General features: G+C 46.4%; 1 protein-coding gene across 2 annotated transcripts in view; it reads right to left on the minus strand.

Annotated features, from left to right (window-relative positions):
• Mps1 (Monopolar spindle 1) overlaps positions 1-27,994 on the minus strand; it is a 146,599-nt gene that overhangs the window by 103,240 nt on the left and 15,365 nt on the right. For both annotated transcript variants that reach the window (XM_065437331.2, XM_065437341.2), the window contains exon 6: positions 24,812-24,944. In XM_065437331.2, coding sequence (XP_065293403.1) covers positions 24,812-24,944 — 133 coding nt within the window. The remainder of the gene's footprint in view (positions 1-24,811; positions 24,945-27,994) is intronic.

Here is a 27,994-nt window from a genome sequence, read left to right on the forward strand (position 1 = left end):
GGTGAAAAAATGCAGTCTGCGGTTAGCACACGCTGTTGTGAACATCTTGGTCAAAGTTTTCAGTGACAAACGGCGTGTGGAGCTCGCAAGTGAAATGTGAAGACACCTTTTCTTAAACACTCTTTTCAACAGATGCCTTCTCACTCTTTTCGGGCGCTCTATTTCATTATCTAACATATTTCCAATGCAGCTACTATTCACCAATAGCTTACATCTAGAAGGGTGTCTGGATCAGTGTACATCTTCCTACTATTACTGTGCATATTGTAACGTTGCAGAAGTCACATATAAAGATGTATTTACAATATTTACACGAGAGACAACGATGCACAAACAAGATGGCTGTCGAGAGCAATTCCACCTCTACATGTTAAATTGTCTTCTGACTGGTACCACTCTTTGTTGCGCCGTAACATAACCCCCGCCTTTAAAGGCGCCATCTCGGCACTAACTATGAGGGAGGTGAACAAACGGCAAAGTAAGGCTTCAGTCGGGAAACATGCACAACGTCTGTGGGGACACGCAAGTCCAGCAGAGCAATCTCGTAGTTCACATCGCCAAGCTGATGGAATATTGTGTAGGGCCCTGTGTAGCACGGCAGCAGCTTTTCAGACAAGCCGACGCGGTGACCTGGTGTTCATAGGAGGACAATGGAGCCAGAAGGAAATTGAACATCCCTATGTTGGCTGTCGCAATAAATCTTCTGTGCGGCCTGAGACTCACTGAACCAGAAGCCGGCAATCTGACGTGCCGTGCGAGTCCGTGCAAAGACTTCTTGAGCATATTCAGTGGGTGTGCTCGTCGAGGGAGGAAGCAGTGTGTCAAAGGGCAAAGAAGGGTGGTGGTCGAACAGAAGGTAAAAGGGTTTCCAGCGGTCTCGTGACGGGACGAATTATAGGCGAAGGTCACAAAGGATAACATGCTGTCCCAATAACTGTGGTCATCAGAAACGTACATAGACCGCATTTCTGTCAACATGCTATTGAGTTGCTTCGTCAGTCTGTTTGTCTGTAGGTGGTAAGTAGTGGTGGAAAGCTTGTGCTCGGCAGAACAGAAGCGAAGTAGGTCTTCAACTACTCGGGATAAGAAGGTGCGGCCGCGATCAGTGAGGAGCTGCCAGGGTGCGCCATGATGGAGGATGATGTCATCGAAAAATCTGCCACCACAGTTACACAGCTTGTAAGGAAAGCTTGTGTGATCGTGTACCGGGTGGTGTAATCAGTCGCGACAATGACCCGCTTATTGCCAGATTTCGACATCGGAAAAAACCGAGAAGATCGAGACCAACACGAAAGACAGAATTGAGACGATTGATAAGAACACGTAAGCAGTCATCACATCGTTGTTCAGTGCAGATGTTGTGCAGATCAGAAATGGCCAGGACGCAAGAGCCGGTGTCATGCGCATCATATTCAGGGCGGTCGACAGGATGACGGGAGAGGCAGTCTGCGTCCTTGTGCAAACAGCCTGACTTGTATAAAACAGCAAATTAATATTCTTGGAGCCGTAGCGCCCATCTACCCAATCGTCCAGTAGGGTCTTTAAGTGAGGAGAGCCAGCACAAGGCGTGGTGATCAGTAACCCCGGAAAATGTGCAGCTGTACAAGCAGAGGCAGAATTTGGCAACTGCCCAAACTAATGCCAGGCACTCCCGCTCAGTAATTGAAAAATTCCTCTCGGACAGTGACAGGAGGCGGCTTGCGTATGCAATTAGGCGCTCTGCATTACGCTGCCATGGAACAAGTACAGCCCCAATTGACCACTTGCAGAAGTACGACTGCGCATGCGCCAAAACCGGCCGCGGGGTGGCGCTTCGTGAGCGCCGTCTCCGTGGTTGGAAAGCAAACTGAGCAGCTCGGCCATGACATGACGGCCAACTGCATTGCTTTTGGCTGCACGAGCTATTATTATGGAAATGGAAATAGTAATTTCTTCAGATTTCCGCCCGTGAAGGTTAATGTGGAGAAGTTTGTGGACGGCAGCGGTGAAGCGGTCGAACCCGGACGGCACGCCGTGGCAGCTAACATTGCATTCTAGGATCTGTGGCCTAAGCAGGCGACTTGCATTCCCTTGTCATCTCCTGCCAGTTTTGCAACGCTGAGCAGAAGGCCAGCGACGTGCTAGCAGGTCTCGCTGAGGCTGTAAAATATAAAGAATGCAGTTTTCCTTTGCACTCGTCATGGAGTAACTGAGTATATGCGAGTACGATTAAGTGATTTGTGAAAATAGGTGCAAACAGATGCCGCCAGTCTATGTACTCCGTCTCATTTGTGAGTCTGCGGTCGCCTTTTTTTCTTCCGTACATGTCAGTTAAGTTGCACTCTCTTCCACCATGACTTTGAACCACTTCGCCCAACTATCTGCCTTGATGAGTACTCGCGAGTGAACGGGAGCGTACTGGTATGCGGACGCACGCGCTGCCCATATTTAAGCTTATATAGCGTATAATAAAATAGGTTGGCGTAAGCTTTGAGGCCTTAGCGCTCGCAAAAACACACTGAATAACCCACCGCATACATACAGCGCATGCGAAATTTGGGATATGGCTTCGTATACCACAAGCATGCAACACAGCAGTTTGGCGGAACACCATGAGACAAATACCAAATTTGCAAGCTAGAACGCGTACATCTACTGCTTCCATGCAACAACTAAGAGTTTGGGGAATGCGACAGGCATAAAGTACTCATCCGGCAATATCGCCAATGGCTTTTGTGAACCATGCTGTAACCACGTAGATGCCAGACTTCATGGATGGCGTGTACATAGCTCGTATGAGGCCAAGTGGAGGGTCCACGGTGTTTACGTTAAGTCTTATCTTCTTCACTTAACCTTCTTTTTTTAAAGCCCATCGGCGGTGTGCCTGACAAACGGACGAAGTGTTGGCATGAAGATAACCCCATGCATTGTCGCTCGTTATCCGGCACTCTGAGATGTCAGTTGTCCGTCCCATTTGCAAAAACGGCAAGTGAATGAAGACCTCTTCAATCATATTTAAGGCAGGTCATATGCAACTACCAAATAATGTCAACGCTTTCACAATACGTGAAAGAAGCTCTGCAAACACAATGTCGCCACTCGATGCCACCGTACCAAAGCAAGGCTGGAGCCGGAATGTTTTCCAACCAAAGCGGCGAAGCGCAAGCTTCCTATTTTTCGCGCTAGGTGGCGCTCCGACTTCTGCAAATGGTCAATTCCATGGCCACTGGCATCCATGTGAAGTTCAGTGGCAGCACATGGATCATAATGAGCCAGCAATGCGAGAGCCATGAGCAAGCATACAAGGGCGGAGAAGGTTTTGGTTTGAGCAAGACTCCATGTGAGAACGTCCGTCTTAAGTAAGTCGATGAGTGGGTGAGCAGTTTCGGCGAAATTCTTTATAAAACGACAGAAATACAAGCATAGCCCAACGAAGCTTCCTACGTCTGCAGTGGAAGACGGAACAGGAAAGTCCTGGAAAGTGCGAATCTTATCAGGGTCGCGTTGAGTGCCATCGGTACGGACGAGATGGCCAAGAATGGTACTTTGAGGACGTCCAAAGTGGCACTTGGATGAATTTAATTGCAGGTCGGCGCGTCAGAAAACGGCAAGAATAGCTGATGGACGTGTCGATGACTCGTGAAAGTTGGTGAAAAGACTATGACATCGTCTAGACAACACAGATGTGGACCATTTATAGCAGCAAAGTAAGAAGTCCATCATTCTTTCGAAGGTTGCCGGGGCATTACAAAGGCCAAGCGGCATAACCTTGAATTGGTAGAGGCCATCAGGTGTTATGATGGAAGTTTTCTCATGGTACATGTCATCTACTGAAATTTACGAACAGCCTGGTCGGAGGTCTATCGATGAAAAGTACTTGGCTCCGCGCAAGCAGTCCAAGGAGTCATCAATACACGGCAAGAGGTAGACATGTGACATGTGACAAGGTAGCGTGTGATCTTGCTGAAGTATCTGTAATTCACACAAAAGCATGAACTGCCGTCCTTCTCGACAAGGACAACAGGGGACGCCCCCAGACTGCGAGATGGCTCAATAATGCCTTTAGTCAATATCTTATTGACTTTTCGTTGTATCACTTGTCGTTCAGCATGTGAAACACAGTACGGCCGGCGGCATATCGGATTGGTGTCTCCAGTGTAAATACGATGGGTGACCACTGATGTCTGGGCTAAAGAGCGGCCGTCAATGTAAAAAAGGTTGCCGTAAGTTTCCAAGAGACGGCAGAGGTCAGCAGCTTGTGCTGGAAGAAGATCAGGTGCAATCATCTTGCTAAGTTCGTCTGCGAGACTCGGTGAATCGGCGGCTCCTGCAGAGGGTGATAGAATTTTGGCGTCAAGAGCCGATATTTCTCAATCGTTCACAGGGCAGATGTCACCCAAAGACATGCCTCTGGGAAGAACTTGAGCCGAGAAGTTAAAATTAAGGAAAGGGAGCAAAGTCTGACTGCCTGTAACAGTGAGCATGGTATGGGGAACGGCCAAATTTCTTTCAAGAAATATGTCGGCAGTGGAAGGTATACATAGATGCCGTCAGGAGCAGATGGGAATGACAGTAGAGTGACGTACGTAGTGGCTTGAGGCGACAGGCGGATGTCTTCAAGAAAGCATAACCATGGTCGTGTGACTGGTGGACTATAGCAGCCGTGGGGGAGTTCAAGCTGAATGACAATAGTAGACGCGCAATTAAAGAGGGCTGAATGGGATGATAAAAAGTCTAACCTGAGTATAACGTGATATGAGCATTGCTCCAAAACAACAAACAAAACAATCGTTAGGCGCCCCGCGATGCCAATGTGAGCGGTGCACATATTAAGCATGGTAGGCATTCCTCCGTTTGCCACCAGGAGGGTGCGTGATGCCGTGGGTGTGAGAACTTTGTTCAGGCATTAGCACAATTGGGCACTCATCACGGATACGTGCGCGCCAGTGTCAATGAGTGCTGGGACATTGATCATCATCATCATCAGCCTGGTTACGCCCACTGCAGGGCAAAGGCCTCTCCCATACTTCTCCAACAACCCCGGTCATGTAGTAATTGTGGCCATGCCGTCCCTGCAAACTTCTTAATCTCATCCGCCCACCTAACTCTCTGCCGCCCCCTGCTACGCTTCCCTTCCCTTGGGATCCCGTCTGTAACCCTTAATGACCATCGGTTATCTTCCCTCCTCATTACATGTACTGCCCATGCCCATTTCTTTTTCTTGATTTCAACTAAGATGTCATTAACTCGCGTTTGTTCCCTGACCCAATCTGCTCTTTTCTTATCCCTTAACGTTACACCTATCATTCTTCTTTCCATAGCTCGTTGCGTCGTCCTCAATTTGAGTAGAACTCTTTTCGTAAGCCTCCAGGTTTCTGCGCCGTAGGTGAGTACTGGTAAGACACAGCTATTATATACTTTTCTCTTGAGGGATAATGGTAACCTGCTGCTCATGATCTGAGAATGCCTGCCAAACGCACCCCAGCCCATTCTTATTCTCCTGATTATTTCCGTCTCATGATCCGGATCCGCCGTCACTACCTGCCCTAAGTAGATGTATTCCCTTATGACTGCCAGTGCCTCGCTGCCTATGGTAATTGCTGTTCTCTTCCGAGGCTGTTAAACATTACTTTAGTTTTCTGCAGATTAATTTTTAGACCAACTCTTCTGCTTTGCCTCTCCAGGTCAGTCAGCATGCATTGCAATTGGTCCCCTGAGTTACTAAGCAAGGCAATATAATCAGCGAATCGCAAGTTACTAAGGTATTCTCCATTAACTTTCATCCCCAATTCTTCCCAATCCAGGTCTCTGAATACCTCCTGTAAGCACGCTGTGAATGGCATTGGAGAAATCGTATCTTCCTGCCTGACGCCTTTCTTTATTGGGATTTTGTTGCTTGCTTTATGGAGGACTACGGTGGCTGTGGAGCCGCTATAGATATCTTTCAGTATTTTTACATACGGCTCGTCTACACCCTGATTCCGTAATGCCTCCATGATTGCTGAGGTTTCGACAGAATCAAACGCTTTCTCGTAATCAATGAAAGCTATATATAAGGGTTGGTTATATTCCGCACATTTCTCTATCACCTGATTGATAGTGTGAATATGATCTATTGTTGAGTAGCCTTTACGGAATCCTGCCTGGTCCTTTGCTTGACAGAAGTCTAAGGTGTTCCTGATTCTATTTGCGATTACCTTAGTAAATAGTTTGTAGGCAACGGACAGTAAGCTGATCAGCCTATAATTTTTCAAGTCTTTGGCGTCCCCTTTCTTATGGATTAGGATTATGTTAGCGTTCTTCCAAGATTCCGGTACGCTCGATGTCATGAGGCATTGCGTATACAGGGTGGCCAGTTTCTCTAGAACAATCTGTCCACCATCCTTCAACAAATCTGCTGTTACCTGATCCTCCCCAGCTGCCTTCCCCCTTTGCATATCTCCCAAGGCTTTCTTTACTTCTTCCAGCGTTACTTTTGAGATTTCGAATTCCTCTAGACTATTTTCTCTTGATGGACTAAAACGTCCATCAAGTTCTGTTTGGTCAGCAAAGTGATCAGAGGGTTTTGTGGTTGAGTCGTCAATGCAGCGTAACCTCCGGGAGCTGCATCGCTTAGTTTTCCGGAGATGGGTGTCGGGGCTGCATTGGGGACAGTGGGTGATGAGTCTGTGGCGATAGGTACGATGGTCGACGAGCTGGTAGCGAAAGGGACTGGTGACGTCGGGTTTACGATGAGGGATCGTTCCAAGGAGCACGAGCATCATTGTTTGGCTGTTGTGGTGCCAATGGAGGCTGGTAATGATGATCGCTCTGTTCAGGGCGATAATAACTGGTGACTAGCAGTCGCAAAGGGGAGGAGACAGTACAGTGGTTGCAATGGCGAGCAGCGTGACCAATACGCCGCCAGGCAAAACAGATTGGCCAATCGTCTGGTTCGCCACTCGGCTGGATTTCAGTAGCATGCAGGATACCATAGACCTGGGGCTGTATTCTGAAACGTTTGCCTTCTGCGAAACTCACGTTCACTAAATAAAGCGACTGCTTACCCGTGATGTCAACGTGCACTACCAACACGTGCTGTCTAACGCTTCACATCGCATGAGGGAGCGCACCGTGCGATCGGTGCTGTGCTTTCTCACGATGTCGGGGACAGGGTGCGTCGGCCCATAGGCTTTCGTTCTCGGGTACTTACGGAAGCCGAGCGAAATTATTCGCAGCTGGAGCGCGAAGCTCTGGCTCTAGTTTTTGGGGTCTCGAAATTCCGACAATACATACTCGGTAAGCCATTCACACTGTTGACTGACCATAAGCTGCTTGTAGGAGTTTTTAATCCAGATAGGGCTGTACTGGTGATGGCCACCCGAATCCAGCAATGGGCCCTGCTGCTGAGTGCATACGACTACGTCATCAAACACCAGCCGGGAAAGAACAATGTTCCAGCAGATGCCCTCAGCCGACTCCCGACGTACAGAACATCTCAGCCACAGATCCTGGAAGAAACCAGGGATGGCGAGTATGTCTTGCTCACGGAAAACGTCAATCACGGTGCTATGTCCGTGAAACAACTGGCCACTCTTACCTCGCACAACGAGGACAAATGGGTGCGGGAAGGATAGCCTAGAAACTTGGGGTCCAAGGACCTGCATTTGCAACCATACGTCAACAGGAAGGCTGAGATAACATGGAGTCATGGGTTTCTATACTGGGGCCATCGCATAATCGTGCCTAACAACGCAAGAGCGGGAATTTTACGCCTGCTGCATGATACCCATCAAGGTACTTTCTCAATGAAGCGGCTAAGCCGCTCCCTGCTGTGGTATCCCGGGAATGATAACGAGATTGAGAACACGCTTAAGTCGTGTCCCAGTTGCGTACAAGCAGCGCCTATGCCCTCCAAGAAATCCCCAGTCGCATGGCCAGAAACGGGTGAGCGTTGGTCCAGGCTGCATATTGACTTTACGGGGCGGATCGATGGGCACATGCTACTGATCGTTGTGGATTCACATAGTAAATGGATCGAAGCAGTACCCCTGAAAAGCACCACAGTCCACACCACCATAGAAGCCCTGCGCACCTTGTTCGGCATGTTCGGATTGGCACGGATGCTGGTATCTGATAATGATAATTTACAAGTGCTGAATTTCAGGAGTTTATGAAGCTGAATAACGTATCACATCTCCGGACAGCACCGTATCATCCACAGTCCAACGGGCTCACGGAACGCGCCGTGCGAACTGTTGAGTTTTTGAAGAAGAATGCCCATGGGTCTTTGAAAACAAGCACAGGTACCGAAGGACGCCGCAGGCCGGGGCAGAGCCCCCCCAAAACTCCTTATGGGCTACGAGCTCTGTTCCAGACTGGACAACGCAGTGGCACCACCGGGGCCTCTCGCCCCACAGTCTCCATTTTACTGCCACATTCCTGGTGTGCTGCAGCTGGAGCAACCTGCCTGAAGTAAGAACTTCGGGCGAGGCATGCCATGGATCCCAGCCTGAATCATGTCATTGGACGGCATTTGCATGGTGAACACCGATGGGCCAAAGCGGGAGAACATTCGTCGACACAGCGACCAGATCAAGCCACGAGTGGGGGAGCATGACCTGGACGACAAAGCCTGCGACCCTGAGTGCCAAGAAGGAACCGCCAGCCCCCAAGTAGTTGGGACACCAGGGCAGGGGCCAGGAATATGCAAGGCTGTCCCGAGCACCCCGACGCCAGCGATGCGCTAGTCGGGCCGGACACGAGAACCCCCAGACCGCTATGTACCGTAGGGTGAACGAGATGCTACGTCGGGATGATGCCACGCCGGCTTACTGCAACAGTTATCGCCGCTGTTCCTCCTCCTCACACTCCCTCTCGCACAACGTCTATATTAACACGCATCAAAGCATTAAACGTTGTCCTGGCCCAGCCACCGCTGTGTATGGTGCGGATTTTTCAGTCAGCAATCCCTTTCAGTACATGCCTAACCTTGCCCGACTCAGCCATATTGCTGTTGGCCTTATGGTGGCACAGAGCCAGCGTGTTCTGGATGTAAGAGAAGCACGATTCTGTAGACGTCTGGACACAGGTCGCCAGTTCTTCCTCAGCAGTGCTCTTCCGCTCGGCGGGACAGCCGAACAAGTCCCTCAGCTTCTGTTTGCATGTGTCCCAGTCATTAAGCTTTTCCTCATGATTGTCATACCACACCTTCGCTGTGCCTTGTAGGTAGAAGACCAAGTTAGCCAACATAATTGTCAGATCCGAATTGTTGTGGGCACTTATACGCTCATATGTGGTGATCCACTCTTCCATGTCAAGGTAGCTGGTGCTGCAGAACGCTCCCGTGTCACTCGAATGAACCAGCACAACCGTTGGGGTCGTAGGCGTTATGTGGGCCGCGCCATGTCAGGCCCTGTTTCATCTGTTATGTTGTCCAGTCCGAGGTAATGACCACTGCAGAGCTCCATTTTTGTTTCTCGTGGGTACCCCGCACCTCTCACCAATTTGTTACATTGCAGAAGTCACATATATATACGTATTTACAATATTTACTCGATAGACAACAACACATAAACAAGATGGCTGTCGAGAGCGATTCCACCTCTACACGTCGACTTGTCTTCTGACTGGCACCACTCTTGGTTGCGCTGTAACAATATTATTGCGCTGTAACAATAACAATATTAAATAAACAGGCTGAAGTAAGCGAAAATCTGCTTTCAAATTTCTATAAGAAGTACGCAGTTCCGAAAGAAGTCGACTATTGTCTTTTCAGGCTCAGCTGAAGCCCCTCATAGGAACTAAAATTTGGCAGAGATCTCATTGGTGTCACAGCCTAATGTATTGGCGGGCTAGTTGGTGCGAATCCATGAATACTTTGTTTAGCGCAAAACAACGGACACAAGAAAGACTTGAGCTGAGAGTAGCGCCTTGTCCTGTCGTCATTCCCGTGTCTGTTGTTTTGCGCTAAAGAAAGAATTCATGGTGTCACAGCCATTGGGTCTCGCTTATTTTGATTAGTTTTGAACACTCAACTAGCCACGAACCATGCTAAACTTAAAGGGCCCCTCACCAGGCCCCATAGCAAATATTGGTTATACGCTGGAAGTTGTTACATGTCCTCTATGGAGCGTTCTGCTGCAAAAATGATTCAAATTGGCTCATTAATAGCTGAGATAGAAATATTTCAGTGCCACGAACAGTGATTTCAGCAGGCGGGCTCCAATGCCAAGCAAGACGCTCTCTCCACTCGACCAGTCTAGCCTCCGCAAGCGAAGGCGTTCTCCTATACCGGACCTCGAGGATCGCATGGTGCATTCGTCACAGGCCCTGGCTTTATTTTTTTTTTCTGGCACTATGCACTTCCGCTGACAGCATTGCACGCGAGTTGTTGTCTCGTTCACGAAGCGAACGATTTTGTGCGCTGTGCACAAGGACACATGACCAGCGGTATAATTCAGTGCTACACGAATACAGAGTCAGAACAAGCAGATGGCAGAGCATGATCACGCGCTGGAACACGGTAGAAAATGTCATAGTTTTGGTACCTGCGCACATGACGGCATCTGCATGATCGTGGAAACAAGGAGACGAAGTGGAAGTACATCTTTTTTGCTTCGGTGCAAAAAAAAAAAAAAGGAGACATTATGTTTGTGTGTTTATTATTTCTCTAAACTTCGATTCGTCAATTCAAGCAACAGATCACACAAATAACAGATGGTGCCTTGAATAATTCTTGAAGTCACGTGTCACCATGAGCATCGTCACACTGCGGACTTGGAGCGCGGCGGCCATGAGGAGAAGGAAAAATGGCGTTCGGTTTGAAATTTAAGATCTTTCCGCAGTGCATAGCAATGTATTACTGAGCAGACAGGATCGTTATCGCAAAATGTATGCTCTGCGCTTGTCAGCTCAAAATGGCCAGACCTGGTGAGGGGCCCTTTAAGGTCAGACCACACGCACACTTGCCAGCGTGCGCTTACTACTGGCCACTCCTGATTAGATGCTTTGGCAGACTTTGGTTCGTAATGAACTTCTAGTTGTGCAGGTTGGTAGTGGCTACTATCTGTCGGTCAAGCTGGTACAGGACAAAGCCGGTCTGCAACATGTAGCACAGCCAGACAGGAGCATATTAGTGCGAGTGCGCATTTAAGCTCGCTTGTCCACAAAGCAAATGCTATGTATCGCAGATACTGCGGCCACCGTGGGGTGCTACAACAAATCCACTCACTGGGCACACCACGGCTAGCCAAAGACAACCGTTTTTGGCATGTCCTAGGCCCCAAAATTTGTGAATAGTGGCATCTGCGTGAGCATCCAAAATCAAATTTCAACTGCGTGTTATGGTGACGTTCAATAGGTGGAGTGCTGGGTGCATGCCTTGCTCCACTGTAGCCTTCACAGTGCAAGGCATTAAAGAAGGAGCAGGAGCACCGCAAAGGGGATCATACACGAACTGTTACTGCCAATAACTCCGCTTCTGCTAAATGTGTTGAAGTACCTTTTGTGGCAAAGTATTTTTGAAATAGGCTATTTTACTTCAAATGCATTTCTCGACTTCAATAAAAAGTTGTTCAGGGCCTCGTTAGAAAGAGTAATGCTATAAACAGGTTCAACTGTACTTCTTACCATATAATAAAAATTTTTGAATGTTTGTCCCTTCAGCTTTTTCCTGCAACCGGGTCGTATCAATTATTGGTTAGTATAACAACTACAGCTTATCACCAATGGAATTTCCTTGGCACTTGAATATTGTTACAAGTGGGTTTGCCTGTAAATGGAGTTTGAATTAAAGGAAGCTCATCATCATCACCGAGTGATAAGTTCCGAAAGTGTAGCAGCATGGCACTTGCAGCTATGAAGCCACGCTGTTAGGCAAAATTCCTGTTTAAGCCCCATCCCGACTTTAATGTTAAATTCTCTTGCATTTTTGGTGCGGGTTATATACGCCAAGATACGGTACTTGCAATAGGAGATGGAAGCAACAGCCGCCGCATAGCTGCACTGCCAGGTTTGAAGCACCGCCACGCGAGTTGACATGCTGCCAAGAGCACGGCCAGCAGTGCGGTATTTTTAGTTAACCGTTGCAATATCATTTCAAATAAACCACAAGTACGAATTATTGAGATTCCACTGCATATATTCTGGAAAAAATGAAAAAGCAAAAAGCAAATCAACCCTCACAAGTGCTATTCAGGTTTTTGACAATTGGGAAAAGACACTAGGGCTTGTTGATATTGCATAAGTGACAAAAAGATCACAAAAACAGTATGACAGACCATATGTCATCTGTAACTCCACTGTAAATGTGTTTTTGAACTGCATCCATTAGCTTTGTAGCCCTGAAAAAGGTCCAGTATCTCATTCCAATGTCTAAAAAAATTAAATTCTGGTGTTTTACGTGCAAAAACCATACGATTATGAGGCACTTTGTAGTGTGGGGCTCCGGATTAATTTTGACCACATGGACTTCCTTAATGTGCACTCAATGCACGGTACACAGTTGTTCTTGCATTTCAATCCCATCGAAATGCGGCTGTCATGGACGGGATTCATTCCAATGTTGCACTATTATCAGACTAAATACTCCCCGTAGACTATCATTAGTTCTGTGCATTATACATGACATTTTCTGTTATGTATCCTAAAGGGCTCCCTCTGTTGAATGGTTATGATTAGAGAATGTCTTGCATAACAAATATCTACTGCATATTCTTGCATAAGAGCCACAACAACGTTTTAGGCCATTCCTTAGTGCATCTAGTGGTGTGAGCGTGTCCATGCCCCAGTAATGCTGCAATGCAGCATGCAGTACATCATCTGGTGGCATTGATATCAAACTTCTCTTCTGTCTCCTTGCTATTGCAGTCCATATGCTTGCTAAATTTTGAACAGCTTGCCTCATCACGCACCCACCGTGCCCACAAATGTACACACATTCACTGTGTGTATGCATTTGTGTAGGGTGCTAATATGCGAGAGCCTGCACTTCTTTTTCAAGCTCAGCACATTACGCTAATGACCATAGGAATATATCTAAGCCACACATTATCGCCTGAGCATTCCTGTCCTTTCACTTTCTGTTGCACCTATTCTCCACACTACGTGCCACACATTCGTGCAGTTTTAATCACTTTGATCCTGCTTGAAAAAAAATGTGGCCACTATATAGCCTGTAGCATTCACTCATATTTTGCATGAAAATATATTTAAGTTTTCATCGTATAGCCTTGCAGCATGTTTAACTGGCTGCTCTTCGTCCTTCTCCTGCCAACATGGGTCCATACTTAGCATGTGTCTCCAGTGCTAATTAAATTCAAGCTACTTCAGCTTCAATGTTACACATCAGTAACAATAACTGATGCGGCATAAGCTTTCTGGCTTTTGTGTGCAGTGGTAGCAAGCATTTGCATCCTTCAAATCAGATCAATGTACGTATGATTCCATGTTCATATGCACACAGGCCCCCCCTAAATAATTGGACTCTAATTTTAAAAGAATTAGCAAAAAAAAAATAGAGAAACGTACAACTCTCACATATGAATATGCTGATAACAAAATTTTTAATCGCTACTGTCATTGTTATTGTATTACAAACCTACAAAATAAAGGTGTTAGTACAGTCATACCTAATTGGAATGAAGATGCCTTCGCATGAAAATGGTGTTACAATGATGCTCGTAACAAAGGGCCATAATAATGAAGCGAAAAAGGTCCATTTAGGGTCATTCCACACCAACTGTCCCAACCGTGGCGGCCAAAAAAAATTTAAAAAATAACACGTATAGAAGCATTACTCGCACAGTATTTCCCAAAAATTTTTGGGCATGCGAGAGCCATTTGAATTTCACGAAATGGTGGAAAACCAGGTGCAAAAAACAAATTCGCCAGAAAGCGACCATTTTGCGCATTCTTTCAAAATTTGTGTTTTTGTGTTGTCTGAACATTGTTCTTTCATTATAAAATAGTTTCAGAAAATAACTGTTTTTTACTCCTTAGCACAGAGGTGAAAATGGCAGATTATAACGTCTTTGGGAAATTGTTCATAAACGGTGAGGGGAAAAAAACCTGGAATTGCTTCCAGGTTGCGCAGGCGGGAAAGTTTTGCATAACTGCGATAAAACATAATATTTTCTAAAATATTATTTTTGCCTATGTGTTGCACACAGGCTCTAAATTACAAGCCCGAATTTGGAAAACACGTTATTTTTGCCTATGTTTCGACATTGGTAACACACTAAGGTCGTCCATGAAAAAATGAGAAAAGCAGGTGTAATTGAGGAGCATAACTTTCACCGTGGAAATCTTAAAGTAATTTACTACGTTTTCAATGAGAAAAAACAAATTTTGAATATGAGTCCTATCGTTGCATTATCTTGGTTTGTGCTTCGACTTCACCTGATAGCATGTTGGCGGGAAATACAAGCTGAGTATGGTGGTGTATCCATAGCATATGGCTTTCGGTTCTTTTGTACTGTACTTTTTGTAAATTACATATAAACATGATCTGAAACATAAGTAAAAATCTAACAATATCATTGGCTTAAATACCCCGATGCCTCCAATAATAAACAGCTGTACATTTTGCCTGCTTCTCTGACAATCAGTTGGCTTAAAAAGAAAGGAAGCTCAACCATGAGGCTGTCATGAATCGGGGAAAAAAGGGGGCACGAGCATGGCTGTTATCGCATGTGTCAAACATACTTTGGTTGCTTGTGTGGCTGCATCACAACATTCAATGTGGTGCTGCTTGAAAGCTCTGAGCACAAGTGCAAAATAGAGCCACGGAAGAATCAAGTGCATGTCCTGAAGGCAACCAGCATGATGTTATCTATCCTTCCATCCAAGGCAAGTAAAGAACGTCAGCATTTTTATTTGCTTCAGCCGCCACTTTGTGTTAGCTCACACTTGCTTTTATAGATCGCCCAAGTCCACAAGGGCTCACATCGCATGTTGTAAAACTTTGTCAGTAATTGAAATACAGCAGAACGTTGTTGATACATTCCCGTTAAGTACGTTTTCCCGGTGCCAATGTTTGCAATCGAGAACACAAAAAACTACCCGATAGATTTATGCTCATTTTTTACCGGTTCATACGTTCCCGGAAAACACGATTTTCAAGCACCAACGTTCAGTATATTGCCAAACTGCGATAGTATAATACGTTTTCGAGCTGCTAGATCCCATGTAAACAAGAAAAAGTGCGAGGTGCGCACGATCAGGAACAGTATATAGCTGCTTGCTGTGGTAGCTTCACCAAAATACTTGCCCGCCCGCCTCATGTGAAAATGACGACAAGCACACTTTCTTATTCAGGTACCAGCAAATCTCCGCCCGGGTCATCGCACACCGCATTCATAGCTATCACCACCAAACCTATCACAATAAGTATGTTCACTTATCTGTTTTACAACGCGTGGTGCACAGTAGCATTGGTAGTGTACTGCACACTTTTAGCAGGCAATAGTCCAAACGTGCTGCCGTTTCCTGCTAAAGGTGGGGCAATGTGGACATGACGTTTCACTTTGGCAGTATCGGGGCTCACACATCAGCTCAATTTCGTGTTGGTTTCCTGTCGCCCTCTTAAAACACCATGCAACAGGAAAACAAGAAAACGCGTCTCAGGCCGCTGCAGCACTAAAAGCTTGAATCACCTCCACATCTCGTCTCGCAACTATCCGCGCGACGCTTCGCATTACGTAGACGTCAGCTATGATTGAGTCTTTCAATAATTTTTGTTACTTTGGATTGTGTTTTCCTGGTTGTTACTCTTTTTCTCGCAGTTTTTTACAAAACGTAAGAACGAGGTTCTACAGTAGATTTGAGGCATTTTTCCTTCCTGTAAAAAAACATCGATATGACCATGCAAACACACGGAAGAAACAGATTAGTGGCTACGAGGGTCCTAATTGCATCAGAGTCACTGTCTGTTTTACAGTGTAAGTTTCACTGGCATGAAGAGAGGCGCGAACCGTAGCTGGTACAAAACAAAGACGCACAAAGCGATTGCCATAAATTGGGCCTAATTTGGTCAAGCCTGCGTGCTCAGATCAAAGATTTAATTGCTCGTAGCTGCTCATACTGTTTGTAGGGAGAGGCAACGAAAGTTATAACATCTCACGCTAAATTAAAAGATCATTTTTGCCTTCTCATTCTCTTTCTCTAGACAGAAACCTAATGCCATGCTCTCTAGGACCCAATGGTTGGCACAGAATTTCAAACAAAGGAGCAATACTTAACCCTTTCCGGGTCAATGACGTAAATATACAGCGCCGCGAACAAATCCAAAATGGTCGATGCCATATATTTATGGAGCCGTCTGTATGTTTAAAAAGTGTGCCAATTTCCTAACTTTTTCTTTCCTGGCTTGTGCTGCCACTATGCGGGAATACAGACAATTTTTTTCTTGCGCCTCCCTCTTTAGGTTTTCGTTGCATGGTTTGTTTGTTCCGGCACGTCTATATACTACTGCTCGCGCATTGGCACGTGAGCGGGTGGGCAGTGGCTAGTTTGGGTTTTGTTCTGCGGGCGGTTTTGGCTTCTTGCACTCGCAAAACTGATGGCTATCTTGTTAATGATTGCTCAAAGGGCGACCGCCTGTTACTTGCTTGTTTATTGCTCACGGGTGCACATAAAAAGGATTCCGCCGTGCATGCATTTCCTTTCTTTCATTTTTATTTTTTGAGACTTGCGAAAACTAACTGCCTCTGGTTGGCGATAAGATGAAGATTAGCGGAAGTTTGTCACACGTTTTGCGTTTTTGATGGGCACACAACAACACTTTCCTTGAGTGAGCTCACCTATGCAGTTCAATTACGCTATGGATGTAAGTATTAGTGTAAGAGCAGGAACATTTGAGACTTGCAAAATATTCCCGTGTGCACATTTTCTAAGCCTTGAACTATTTGTATAACAATGCATCAAATTTTAATTCTTATAAGCGTATTCCTTTTTTTATTGTTGTTATTGTGATGACGTAACGCCAAGCGCATGCCGTGCCACTTCGTCATCACAGGCACTGATATCAGCAGCGGATAAGTAACCGCCGCCTATAAAAAGCGTGTGCTAAAGAATAAACGCTGATTCCTTGTTCTGCACCGGCCACTGTCGTTTTCTGGAGTACGGCTTCTCGGTTGCCGCACGCTACTACACTGGCGACGAGGATGGGATCAGGACGGCTTGTCACTTGCTTCTTCGATTGCTGCTGAAGACGACTACCACGGGGCCGGCGCTGCAATGGCGAAGGTGGGAAAAACTGATAACTTTGACGAAGGAAGCTTCGAGTCCTACTTGGAACGATTTGAGCTTTACGTCTCGGCAAATGACATAGCTGAAGGCAGGAAACTGGCTGTATTCTCGACGGTAGTGGGTCCTCGAGTGTATGAGGTATTGAAGAACCTGTTGATTCCACATTCCCCATCAAGCAAAACGTATAACGAGGTAACGGCTCAGCTAAAAGGTCACTACAGTCCCAGAAAGGCCGTGATAGCAGAAAGGTGCCGATTTAACCGAAGGATGCAACTTGAGCAAGAGACTGTAGCCGAATTTCTGGTTCAGCTCAAGCACTTGGCCAGAAGTTGCGAGTTTGGGAAATTTCTAGACGAAGCACTTCGAGACCGACTAGTTGCAGGACTGCGATGCGCCGATACACAACGGGAGCTGTTTACAGCTGAAGAGCTGACATTCGAACAAGCGTGCAAAATCACGTTAAACCGTAAACTAGCATCCACACAGACTCGGCGAATGGCATTAGAAGAGCACCAAGGCAGTTCACAAAGGCATTCTAGATTAGAAGTTGATGTTCTAAAGCAAGGCAGTCAAGCTAGGGACCGCTATCGAGCCAAGAATGAGTGCCTAGAGTGTTTCCGTTGCGGTAAACGTCACACGGCGGAAAGCTGCCGGTACCGCAAGTATAAGTGCCATAACTGTGGTGAGCAAGGTCACTTGAGAACAATGTGCAGACAGCGCCCAGGCAGAACAAAGGCACTGAATGCAATCAATAGCCCGGCAGACGATTCGGACGAAGAGCAAGAAATATACAGTGTGGCAAATAATAATTCAGTGTACTATGTCACTGTTCGGATGGAAGGACAAACCATAAAGATGCAGATAGACACCGGGGCTTCCGTCACCGTCATGCCTAAGTCGGTTTTTCAGCACAAGTTTCCGCAACTGACTATCAAGAAAGCGACTGTTCCTTTAAGGACGTATACGGGTGAGCTGGTGCCAGTTGTAGGATCAGTGAACGTGCGAGTCGAGCACGGCGATCAAACTGATATTTTACCTGTGCTGATAGTAGATGACGGGGCAAGAAGGCTACCATGTCTGCTTGGTCGCAACTGGTTGACAAAGCTTAAACTGGCAAGAACTTCAAGCTGTAGAGCAAGACGATGCCGTGGATGAGCTAAAGAAGAAATTTGAGGCAGTGTTTTCACCGCAGATAGGGTTCATAACGGGTTACAAGGCACAAGTTCATTTGAAGCCAAATAGCACGCCAGTATTTTTGCAAGGCCCATCCTGTGCCTTTTGCATTGAAGCAAGCTGTGTCTGAAGAACTTGATACCTTAGAACGGACTGGGGTATTGAAAAAAGTCACCAGAAGCGATTGGGCAACCCCGTTAGTGGTAGTACCCAAGGATGGGGGAGCAAAAGTGCGGCTCTGTGGCGACTACAAGGTCACTGTGAACCCGGCGCTTCTCACTGAGCATTACCCTCTTCTATTGCCAGAAGACTTGTGCGCAACGTTAGCAGGTTCAAGGGTATTCTGTGTGCTTGACCTTGCTACCGCTTACCAGCAAGTAGAACTTGACGAAGCTGCGAAGGCGATTTTAACTGTGAACACACACCAAGGTCTTTACCAATACCAGCGTCTCCCTTATGGCATTGCAAGTGCTCCTGCCATATTCCAGTCGCTCATGGACAGGATTCTCAAAGGCGTCCCTCAAGTAGGGTGTTACATTGATGATGTCATAATTGGGGGTACGAGTGCTGATGACTGTCGGCAAAAGCTGGAAGAGGTGTTAACACGATTACAGGATCACAATGTGACGATGCGCATGGAAAAATGTAAGCTCTTTTGCAGTGAAGTTCGCTACCTGGGCCACAGAATTTCAGCAGCGGGAATCAAGCCATTGGAATCGAAAGTAAGGGCGATAAAGGATGCGCCCGAGCCCATGAATGGTACAGAACTTAAGTCTTTTCTTGGAATGGTAACATTCTACGCTAAGTTCCTATCGGACTTGGTAACCGTAGCTGTGCCGCTCTACGAGCTGTTAAAGAAGGGCAAGCGTTGGAATTGGACAAGTAAATGCACTCTCGCGTTTCGAGAAACGAAGAACTTGCTCACGACCAGTCCGGTACTTGCTTACTATGATAAAAAGCAACCCTTGGCGCTAAGCTGTGATGCGTCGCAGTATGGGCTCGGCGCGGTTCTTTTTCATATACTTCCAAATGGTACAGAAAAACCCATTGCTTTTGCGTCCAGGACCCTATCGCAAGCTGAGCGCAGCTATGCCCAGATCGAGCGAGAAGCGTTGGCGATAATCTTTGCCCTCAAGAAATTCCATCGCTATCTGTATGGGCGGACATTCACGTTGTTCACGGACCATCAACCGCTGATAAGCATCTTAGGGCCACGGAAGCAGGTTCCATCTTTGGCAGCCGCTCGCATGCAACGATGGGCTTTAATCTTGGCTTCTTATCGCTACGACTTGAAGTATAGGAAAGGATCTCAAGTGCAAATTGCAGATGCACTGTCCACACTACCTGTTTTAAGTGGAACCAGTATAGAGGAGACAGATACCCTCGCTGTTTTTGAAACTACGCCACTGACGGCTATGGATGTTGCTAAAGCGACCAAGTATGACGGCACGCTAAGCAAGGTTTACCGATATACACTGGAAGGATGGCCAGCACAAGTCAAAGACGCTGAACTAATACCGTACTATAGCAGACGCGCGGAGCTATCGTTAGAATCGGGACGCGTCACGTGGGGAAGTCGTGTTATTGTGCCAACAACGTTGCAAGACGCCGTGCTGGGACTGTTGCACGCAGAACACCCCGGGGCATCACGCATGAAGATGCTCGCTCGTAGCCTACTATGGTGGCCAGGCCTAGATGCAGACATAGAAGGAGTGGTAAAAAGGTGCAGCATCTGCCAAGCGATGCAAAACAGTGCTCCTCGTGCACCGCTCGAGCCATGGCCATTTCCCGCCCGATGCTGGCAGTGAGTGGATTTGGATTTTTTCGAATTTGAAAAAACGACATTCCTTTTGTGTGTTGACTCGTTTTCAAAGTGGATTGAGGTGTTCCCTATGAGCTCAACTACGGCCGCGAAGACTATCGAGCGTTTGCGGAGTCTATTTGCTTCTTACGGATTCCCTGAACAAGTCATTTCTGATAATGGTCCACAGTTTTCATCACAGGAGTTCCAGGACTTCCTCGATGCCTGTGGCATCAGGCGCACGTACAGCCCGCCATACCATCCGGAATTCAATGGAGCTGCCGAGAGGATGGTGCAAACCGTTGAGGAGCCTCCGCAAGCAGCTGCTGCACGACAAGGGAGGAAGCGGCAGACCGCTGCGGGAGAGGCTGGACGACTTCTTGCTGGCATATCGGACAACACCTAGCACAGTAACAGGCAAGTGTCCAGCCGAACTGTTTCTCAAACGAATACCTCGCACGAGACTGTCCTTGCTAAGGCCCTCATTTCGAGACGACATGTAGAGCAAGCAAGAAGCGGTAAAGCGGCAGCATGACCAACGAAGATCGAGTTTCCGTTCATTCAGGGCAGGGGACTGCGTATACGTAAAGACTGTCAGGCAAGAGAAAGTGTCGTGGACTGAAGGGTGTGTGGTGCGGCCAGTTAGCCCTGTGACCTATCTCGTAAAAACACAGAACACAGTCCGCCACGTTCACGTTGACAATTTACGCTCGCGCAGTTTCCAGCATGCAGGATCAAACGTGGGTGCGGAGGCCCCGAGAAGACACGGCACTGAGGACGTTGCGAGTCATCGGGAGGCCCCAACCATGCCCCAGCAGGCGTATCATGAAGCGGACACGGCAGCACCTCCCCCAGAGGATGCAATAACGCCGGAACCACCACCACCAGACGGGCAGGAATTGCCACTGCCTGCTCCCCACAATGACCATCCTCAGACGCAAGCTGAAGCACCTTCCGACCCCCACCAGCACTGCGCCAAAGTCAGCGTGCCAGGAAACCACCAGACCGATATGGGTCTCACGATGTCCGCCACTGAAAATAGTAATGACGACGACAATCTTGGGGGGGGAGGAATGTGATGACGTAACGCCAAGCGCATGCCGTTACACTTCGTCATCACGGGCACTGATATCAGCAACGGATAAGTAACCGCTGCCTATAAAAAGCGTGTGCTAAAGAATAAACGCTGACTCCTTGTTCTGCACCGGCCACTGTCGTTTTCTGGAGTACGGCTTCTCGGTTGCCGCACGCTACTACAGTTATTCATGAATAAACAGCACATATATACCAATGCAAAATATCTTGTCACTTTACGGTCACCCTACAAAAATTACGGTAATATTTCTCGAAAGAGGTCCCCCTGGAGAATATAGATCTGCAATAAAAAAAAGATCAACCCTGGGCGGTCGCATATGGCAAAAGAAATTAACCCCGAAAGGGTGAATCAGTGTGAAGGACCTGAGTGACATTGACCTCCATCTCCTAACCCTCCATTCAAAGCTGAAGCAAGAAATAACAGCAGTTTGTGGCCACTACTACCAAGTCTATGTGAAAAAGCATTTATCACTTCTCGCTTCGTAATGGTGTTTTAACCCATTTCTAGAGCACAAAACGAATCGTAGCACAAAAAAGTGAGCATACCTTCAAGATTCAAATTCTTACGAACTCATTTTATTCCTCACCACAAGACCACCATCAGCACCACCCTTGTTTGTATTTCCCACCAACATGCTATGAGGTGAAGTTCAAGCCCAAACAAAAATAATGCAATGGTGGGACTCAAACTTTTTATGAATGAAAATGAAAATTATATTCATTTAAATTTCTGTGGAGAAAGTTGTTATGCTTCTCACTTATGTCCGCTTTTCTGCTTATGTTTCCATGGACCCCTTCCTTCCATGGACCCGCTCATTTCATGCAGTAACAATGAAATCCACCCAATAGCAGGCTTCCCGACAATGCGGCCAGCGCGCGCCGCCGTAGCAGACGACGCCGTTCAAGTCCCCGCCATGCCCCGCCCCTCCAGCACCTGCGCCTGCGCGAGATGCTGCTGCTTGACTCAAGCCCTTGCTGCATCGCGATGCAATGCGCTCAGAGTTTTCCCCTAAGTGTGAAACAGACTGTACATGTTTGCATTCAGGAATGTGCTATGTACTAAGTTGTTCTTGCAGAGTATTTGACATTTTGTCACCAGCACATATACCTTGGGCTGCTGAGCAAACAGATACAGATAAATCTTTAATTTGGTTTTCATGGACAGAAAAAGATGCCGGAATTTTCCAAGTGCTGAATTATCGAGTGGTGTCAACAGTGTTACAACTTCCTTCATAGTGTAGCAATGGTATAAGGCACGTATCTTCATCCGAGTGCACATGCACTTTATTTCCATGTGCACATCCCAATTAAGTATACTTTTTTTTTTGCCAGTGAGTTGTCCAGCAACTATCATATTTAAATGATTGAAAGTTGACTTGAATGTAAGTTGACCTCCCCATATCGCGTGTCACAGGAAAAAAAAAAAAGAAAAAAAAAGAAGAAGAACATACCCGAGGCTGCATTAAATAACGAAAATTTACTAGTAGCTGGCAAGGTCACTGGACTACTTGTCTTCACCTGTGCCATTGTCCTCACTAGTGCTGCAATCGTCATTGCTGCTACAGTCCCATAGCGCGTCGTTGTTGAACTAAATTCCACATTTGGCAAACGACTGCACCATGACATCTTGTGGAACAGCAGCCTACACCGAATACACCCAACCACACGCACTCGTCAGGGAGCCTCTTTTGACAGGTCCGGTTGGCGTAAGTTTCTTCTTCTGCCGCTGTAACCGCCGTAACTTTCTTCTGCCGCCAGCCAGTCGCACTCACAGCAGAGCAGGTCCTTAAAAGGCGAAGACCCAGGCTTGTTTCATGACCACATCGCATTTCACTGGCAGGGACCGATCACGCATTTCAGCGATGTACGCCGCAAGCTTGGCCTACAGCTCTGGAAAGCGTCCCAACTTCGGCCTGTGGGAAATTCTTCGCTTGCCGTCATAGGTAAAAATTTTGCTTCGCTGCAGTCAGCACTCTCGCACCACCCATACAGAAACATCGAACTTACGGCCGGCTGCGCAGTGATTTGTTTCCTGGGCGTAAAGGATGGCAGCCATCTTGAACGCTGCTGTGAACGGTCGCCGAATGTTTAGTGGGCCGGGAGCACTCATGACAACTGAGGAAGCATGGGAGTAGCATGTAGCCGGCAGTCAAGTCGAATGCGTCAAACTAAGAGGTACAGGGAGAGAGAAAGACGTGAGCGGTGTCTGCTTTTCCATGAACTATCGATACTCCCCGCAAGCGCTGCTGTTTAGAGAGTGCCGCTGCGAATGGAACAGCGGCACTTCCATCAACTATCGACACCCCACACATGGGTGTTGTGTGCACTGTAAAACTCTCAAAAATGTTGAAAAACCCTTCCGAAAAGCGAACAAATGCGTGGGATAGCAAAAAGCTATGGATAGGGCCATAGAGCAAACAGAAAATTGTAACTACGTTGTAGCTCCCCTGATATCTCGTTGGTCTCACTTTTTTGGCATTGCCATGTTTTGGTTTCCACTGTAAGTGGACCCCCACCCCCTCCACTTCACATCTTCAAATTTAAATAAACAGGTCGACCTACAGTCGTGTAGATACGGTAATTATTTATTGTGTGTAGTCAGCAGATTTGACGCCAGTGTGCAGGCCGCTTTAGGATAGCTTTACATCTTTGAAAGCTTCTGCAGTATTTGCGACATTGCAAGCCATGCACAAAATCGAAAAGAAACTAGTCCTCTTCATGATAGTTGCAGATAAATCTATAGGCACTACCAGCACGACTATGGATGGTGACCATGCATTAGTGCTAACCAACATGATGACATGAGTGGTGCGAAACACCCTGAGCACTTGCAATAAAAGGTGTAAACAGTGTTTTTGGTTCCCATGGATGACCATGACAATGCGAACTCCACCGCTTCGTTTCAGTTGGATACTAGCACAGCACACAGCGTTGAAGATTTGCAATGGTCTGTGCTTTGCATGCTACGGCAGTCATATGGATTAGCTGGTGCAAGACCAAATATGACCAAATTATCGAGACTGATGTGTAATTTTAAAAAAAATTTTGAGGTTTTATGTGCCAAAATTACGATCTGATTATGAGGCAAGCTGTAGTGGGGCACTCTGAAAATTTGGACCACCTGGGGTTCTTTAACGTGCACCTAAATCTAAGTACAATGGCGTTTTCGCATTTTGGCCCCATCAAAATGCGGCCACCATGGCCTGGATTCGAGCCCGTGACCTCGTGCTTAGCAGTCCAACACCATAGGCACTAAGCAACCACGATGGGTAATTAAATAATGCATACGCTTGTTTGGACTAGAAGGCAAGTCCAAATTATGTATCCAATTTTCCAAATTAACAATAACAATATCTTACTGCATTTGCTTGGCTGTAACCACTATTGTCCGAGATCTTGAACTTTCGGTTTCATTACAGCAGAATACTCATTGAAATAAAGCACTACATGCGAAATTTCAGATTTACTTCGTTACATCCATGTTCGTTACAAAGGTTTAAATGTATATGATCAGTATATAATAATTTCACTTACATTTTCAGAGTACGTTCCAAGGACCGAAACAGGCGACAGCTTAGGTGTGAAGCTAGCAACAGCAGCAACAGACGCCTTGAGCCTAGACAGGCTGGTCGATTTTTTTTCGAGAGAGCCCCGCAGCCACTGCAGACTGCAATGATAAAATATGCATCTATGTGTGAATATAGAGTATATTCAAATACAACTTCTGCAAAGATCATCAGAGCAAACCTATTAGATGAACTTTCGTAAAGTAACATCTTCCACCTAAACTCCATAGTATTCACCATAATTGCAGGTCAATAAACTTCAGTCACACAACTTTCACTTATACAAATCTTTTGCATTACATAGCCCTACATATTCCTGGATCAGTATTACAATTTTTGTCTCGTAATGATTCATTTTGGAAGTGTGCAGGCCATACTATAGCTCCAGTAAACATCATTCATTATGGTCTCAGTGGTGGTCACCAAAAGTGCGTTCCAATTCTGTCTGACAGTGGAGACGGTCCACTCTGACAGCTAAGAAGAAAGCTTCGAGCCTGAACAATGGAACGCTTCAGGAAGATGTCTCTGCCATTTGAATGAATGAATGAATGCTGTTTAGCGGTGCAAGGGTCAGGTATGACCAAAGAGCGTCATGCCAGTTTAGTGACTTTGCAGTGGAGTGATGAGTTCTATGAAGTTGATGCGATGTGGCTCTAAAGGGGCCTTAAACATAGTCGCTGTAAAATGCATAAAATCTACATGTAATAAGATTATGGCGATGACTAATGATGTGTACTATGAGCATTAAAAAGCACTAAAAAAAAAAGATACATTATACAACACATCAGATGCAAAAAATTGGCTAGAGCACTGCTGCCTCACCAGGGCACTTGAAACACAAGGGCCTGGAGCCATGTGCTATACAAAACTACTGTCGCAGCGGCATCCTCTGAAGAGAGGATGCGCTATGAATTTATGAGGCTAATAACATGTAAGACCTCTTTCAGGAAACCTAGGACTGTATTGGCAGCAAAGAAGGGTTCTGCACCGAGAAACATTACAAGATGAAGAGGGATGTGCTGCTGGTATGATAGGGAAAAATGTCTCTCAGATTCGGCTTCTCGACACTCCAGGAGGACATGGAAGACGGTCAGCCTCTCCCCACATCTAACACAGGCTGGAGGTTAATTTCCAGTAAATAGAAAATTATGGGTGCCAAATGTGTGCCCTAGTCTGAGACGACAGAATAGGACATCAGCATGATTTTGTTGTGGAGGGCCAGAAACCTAATTGTGGCTTTATCACGTGCAGCTTATTTGTTTCCGCGTCCCACAAGCGTTGCCAGTGCCTGCGCAGTTTCCTTCGTAGGAAAGGCCTCCTATCTGTGGCAGGGAGAGCAGCAGTATGATTAATAGCTTGCGATGCAATTGATGTGGCCATCTGGTCTGCCAGAACATTACTTTCAATGCCCCTATGGCCACACACCCAGCATCTAATGACACCCTGGTTAGATACCTATATACGCTTTACAGAGGACAGAATAGAGCTCAATAAGTACAGGATTTTTATGCTTACAGAGTGACATCAAGGCCTTCACGATGCTTAGGGAGTCAGCATATATAATTGTTTTTGGAGTTTTAATTTTCTTATATGCTTTACAGCCAACAATAGCGCATAGGCCTCAGCCGTAAAGATACTTGTTTCTGGATGCAGTACAACGGATTCCGAGAAGGATGGACCAACGGCTGCATAGGACACCCCGGCATGTGACTTCGAAGCATCTGTGTAGAATTCTGTGCAGATGCTTGTAGTGTAGTTCTAGGAAATGCATTCGGATTTCAATCTCTGAAGCGTGCTTTGTAACTTGTAGAAAAGGTATCACATTAGCTGCCACTCCCAAGGTGGTAGCAGCTTAGCTGGAGGCATTAAGCGATGCTCGAGGAGTGCGACATCCATTTCAATGCTAAGCTCCCTCACACGCAGCGAGAAAGGCCGTCTTACAGAGGGACGGTTACAGACACGTGTAGCACACGTCATATCGTTAACAGTATTAGAACATAGTGCATTTTGAGAAAATATGCGAGGCTGATGTATGATCTCTGCAGATACAGTGATCACTCATTCGATTCTACATATAAGCTTTCAATAGAGCTTGTTTTGAAAGCATCAGTGGCTAAGCGGATACCTAGATGGTGGAGGGGATCTAGCATCTTTAGCACGCTCGAGGTGGCAGAGTTTATACTACGCCACCATAATCCAATCGTGATAGAATTAGGCACTTGTAAACATTCTTAAACACTTTCTGTCACTACCCCATGTTGTACAGGATAGAATTTTCAGTATGTTCATTGTTTTTAGACATTTTGCTTTAAGATATTTTTTGCGTCGAATGAAAGTAAGCCTGGAGTCAAGTATAATACCTAGAAATTTGTGCTCTTTGTTGACAGGCATTTGTCAACAAAGTTCTACACAAGGATCTAGAACCAGGCCTCTCTTTCTTGTAAAATGGACCCAAGAACTTTGGAGGGGTTGATTTTAAATTTGTTTTCGTCTGCCCACTTGGGCACCTTGTTCACGCCCTGCGGTACCTGTCTCTCGCACACTGTGATGTTACAGGATTCGAAGCCTATCTGAATGTCATCCATGTAGACGGAATAAAAAAAAAATTTGGAGGACACTTAAGCTTTGCCTTTAACCCTTTGACGGTCAATGACGTAAATATACGGCGCCGTGAACAAGTCCGAAAATGGTTGATGCCGTATATTTACGGCGCCGTCTGTACGTTTAAAAAGCACGCCAATTTCCTAACTTTTTCTTTTCTGTCATGTGCTGCCACCATGTGGGGATACAGTGAATTTTTTTCGCGCGCCTCCCTCTCTTGGTTTTCGTTGCATGGTTTGTTTTAACACTAGTTTGCTCCCGTGCATCTATATACTACCGCTCGCGCATTGGCGTGCACGCGGGCGGGCAGCCATTTGAATTTTGTTTTGCCGGCGGTTTCGGTTCTTTGCGCTTGCGAAACTGATGGCTATCTCGTTCCTAATTGCTCAAAGGGTGACCACTTGTTTCTCGCTCGTTTAGTGCTCACAGGGGTGTGCATAGGAAGGATGTTGCCTTGCAAGCGTTTCCGTTTCTTTTCTTTTTTTTTAAGACTTGCGAAAACTAATTGCCCTGGCTGGTTGATGATAAGATGAAGATTAGCGGACGTTTG

Source organism: Dermacentor albipictus, chromosome 1 (assembly GCF_038994185.2).
Source record: "Dermacentor albipictus isolate Rhodes 1998 colony chromosome 1, USDA_Dalb.pri_finalv2, whole genome shotgun sequence".
NCBI lineage: Eukaryota > Metazoa > Arthropoda > Arachnida > Ixodida > Ixodidae > Dermacentor > Dermacentor albipictus.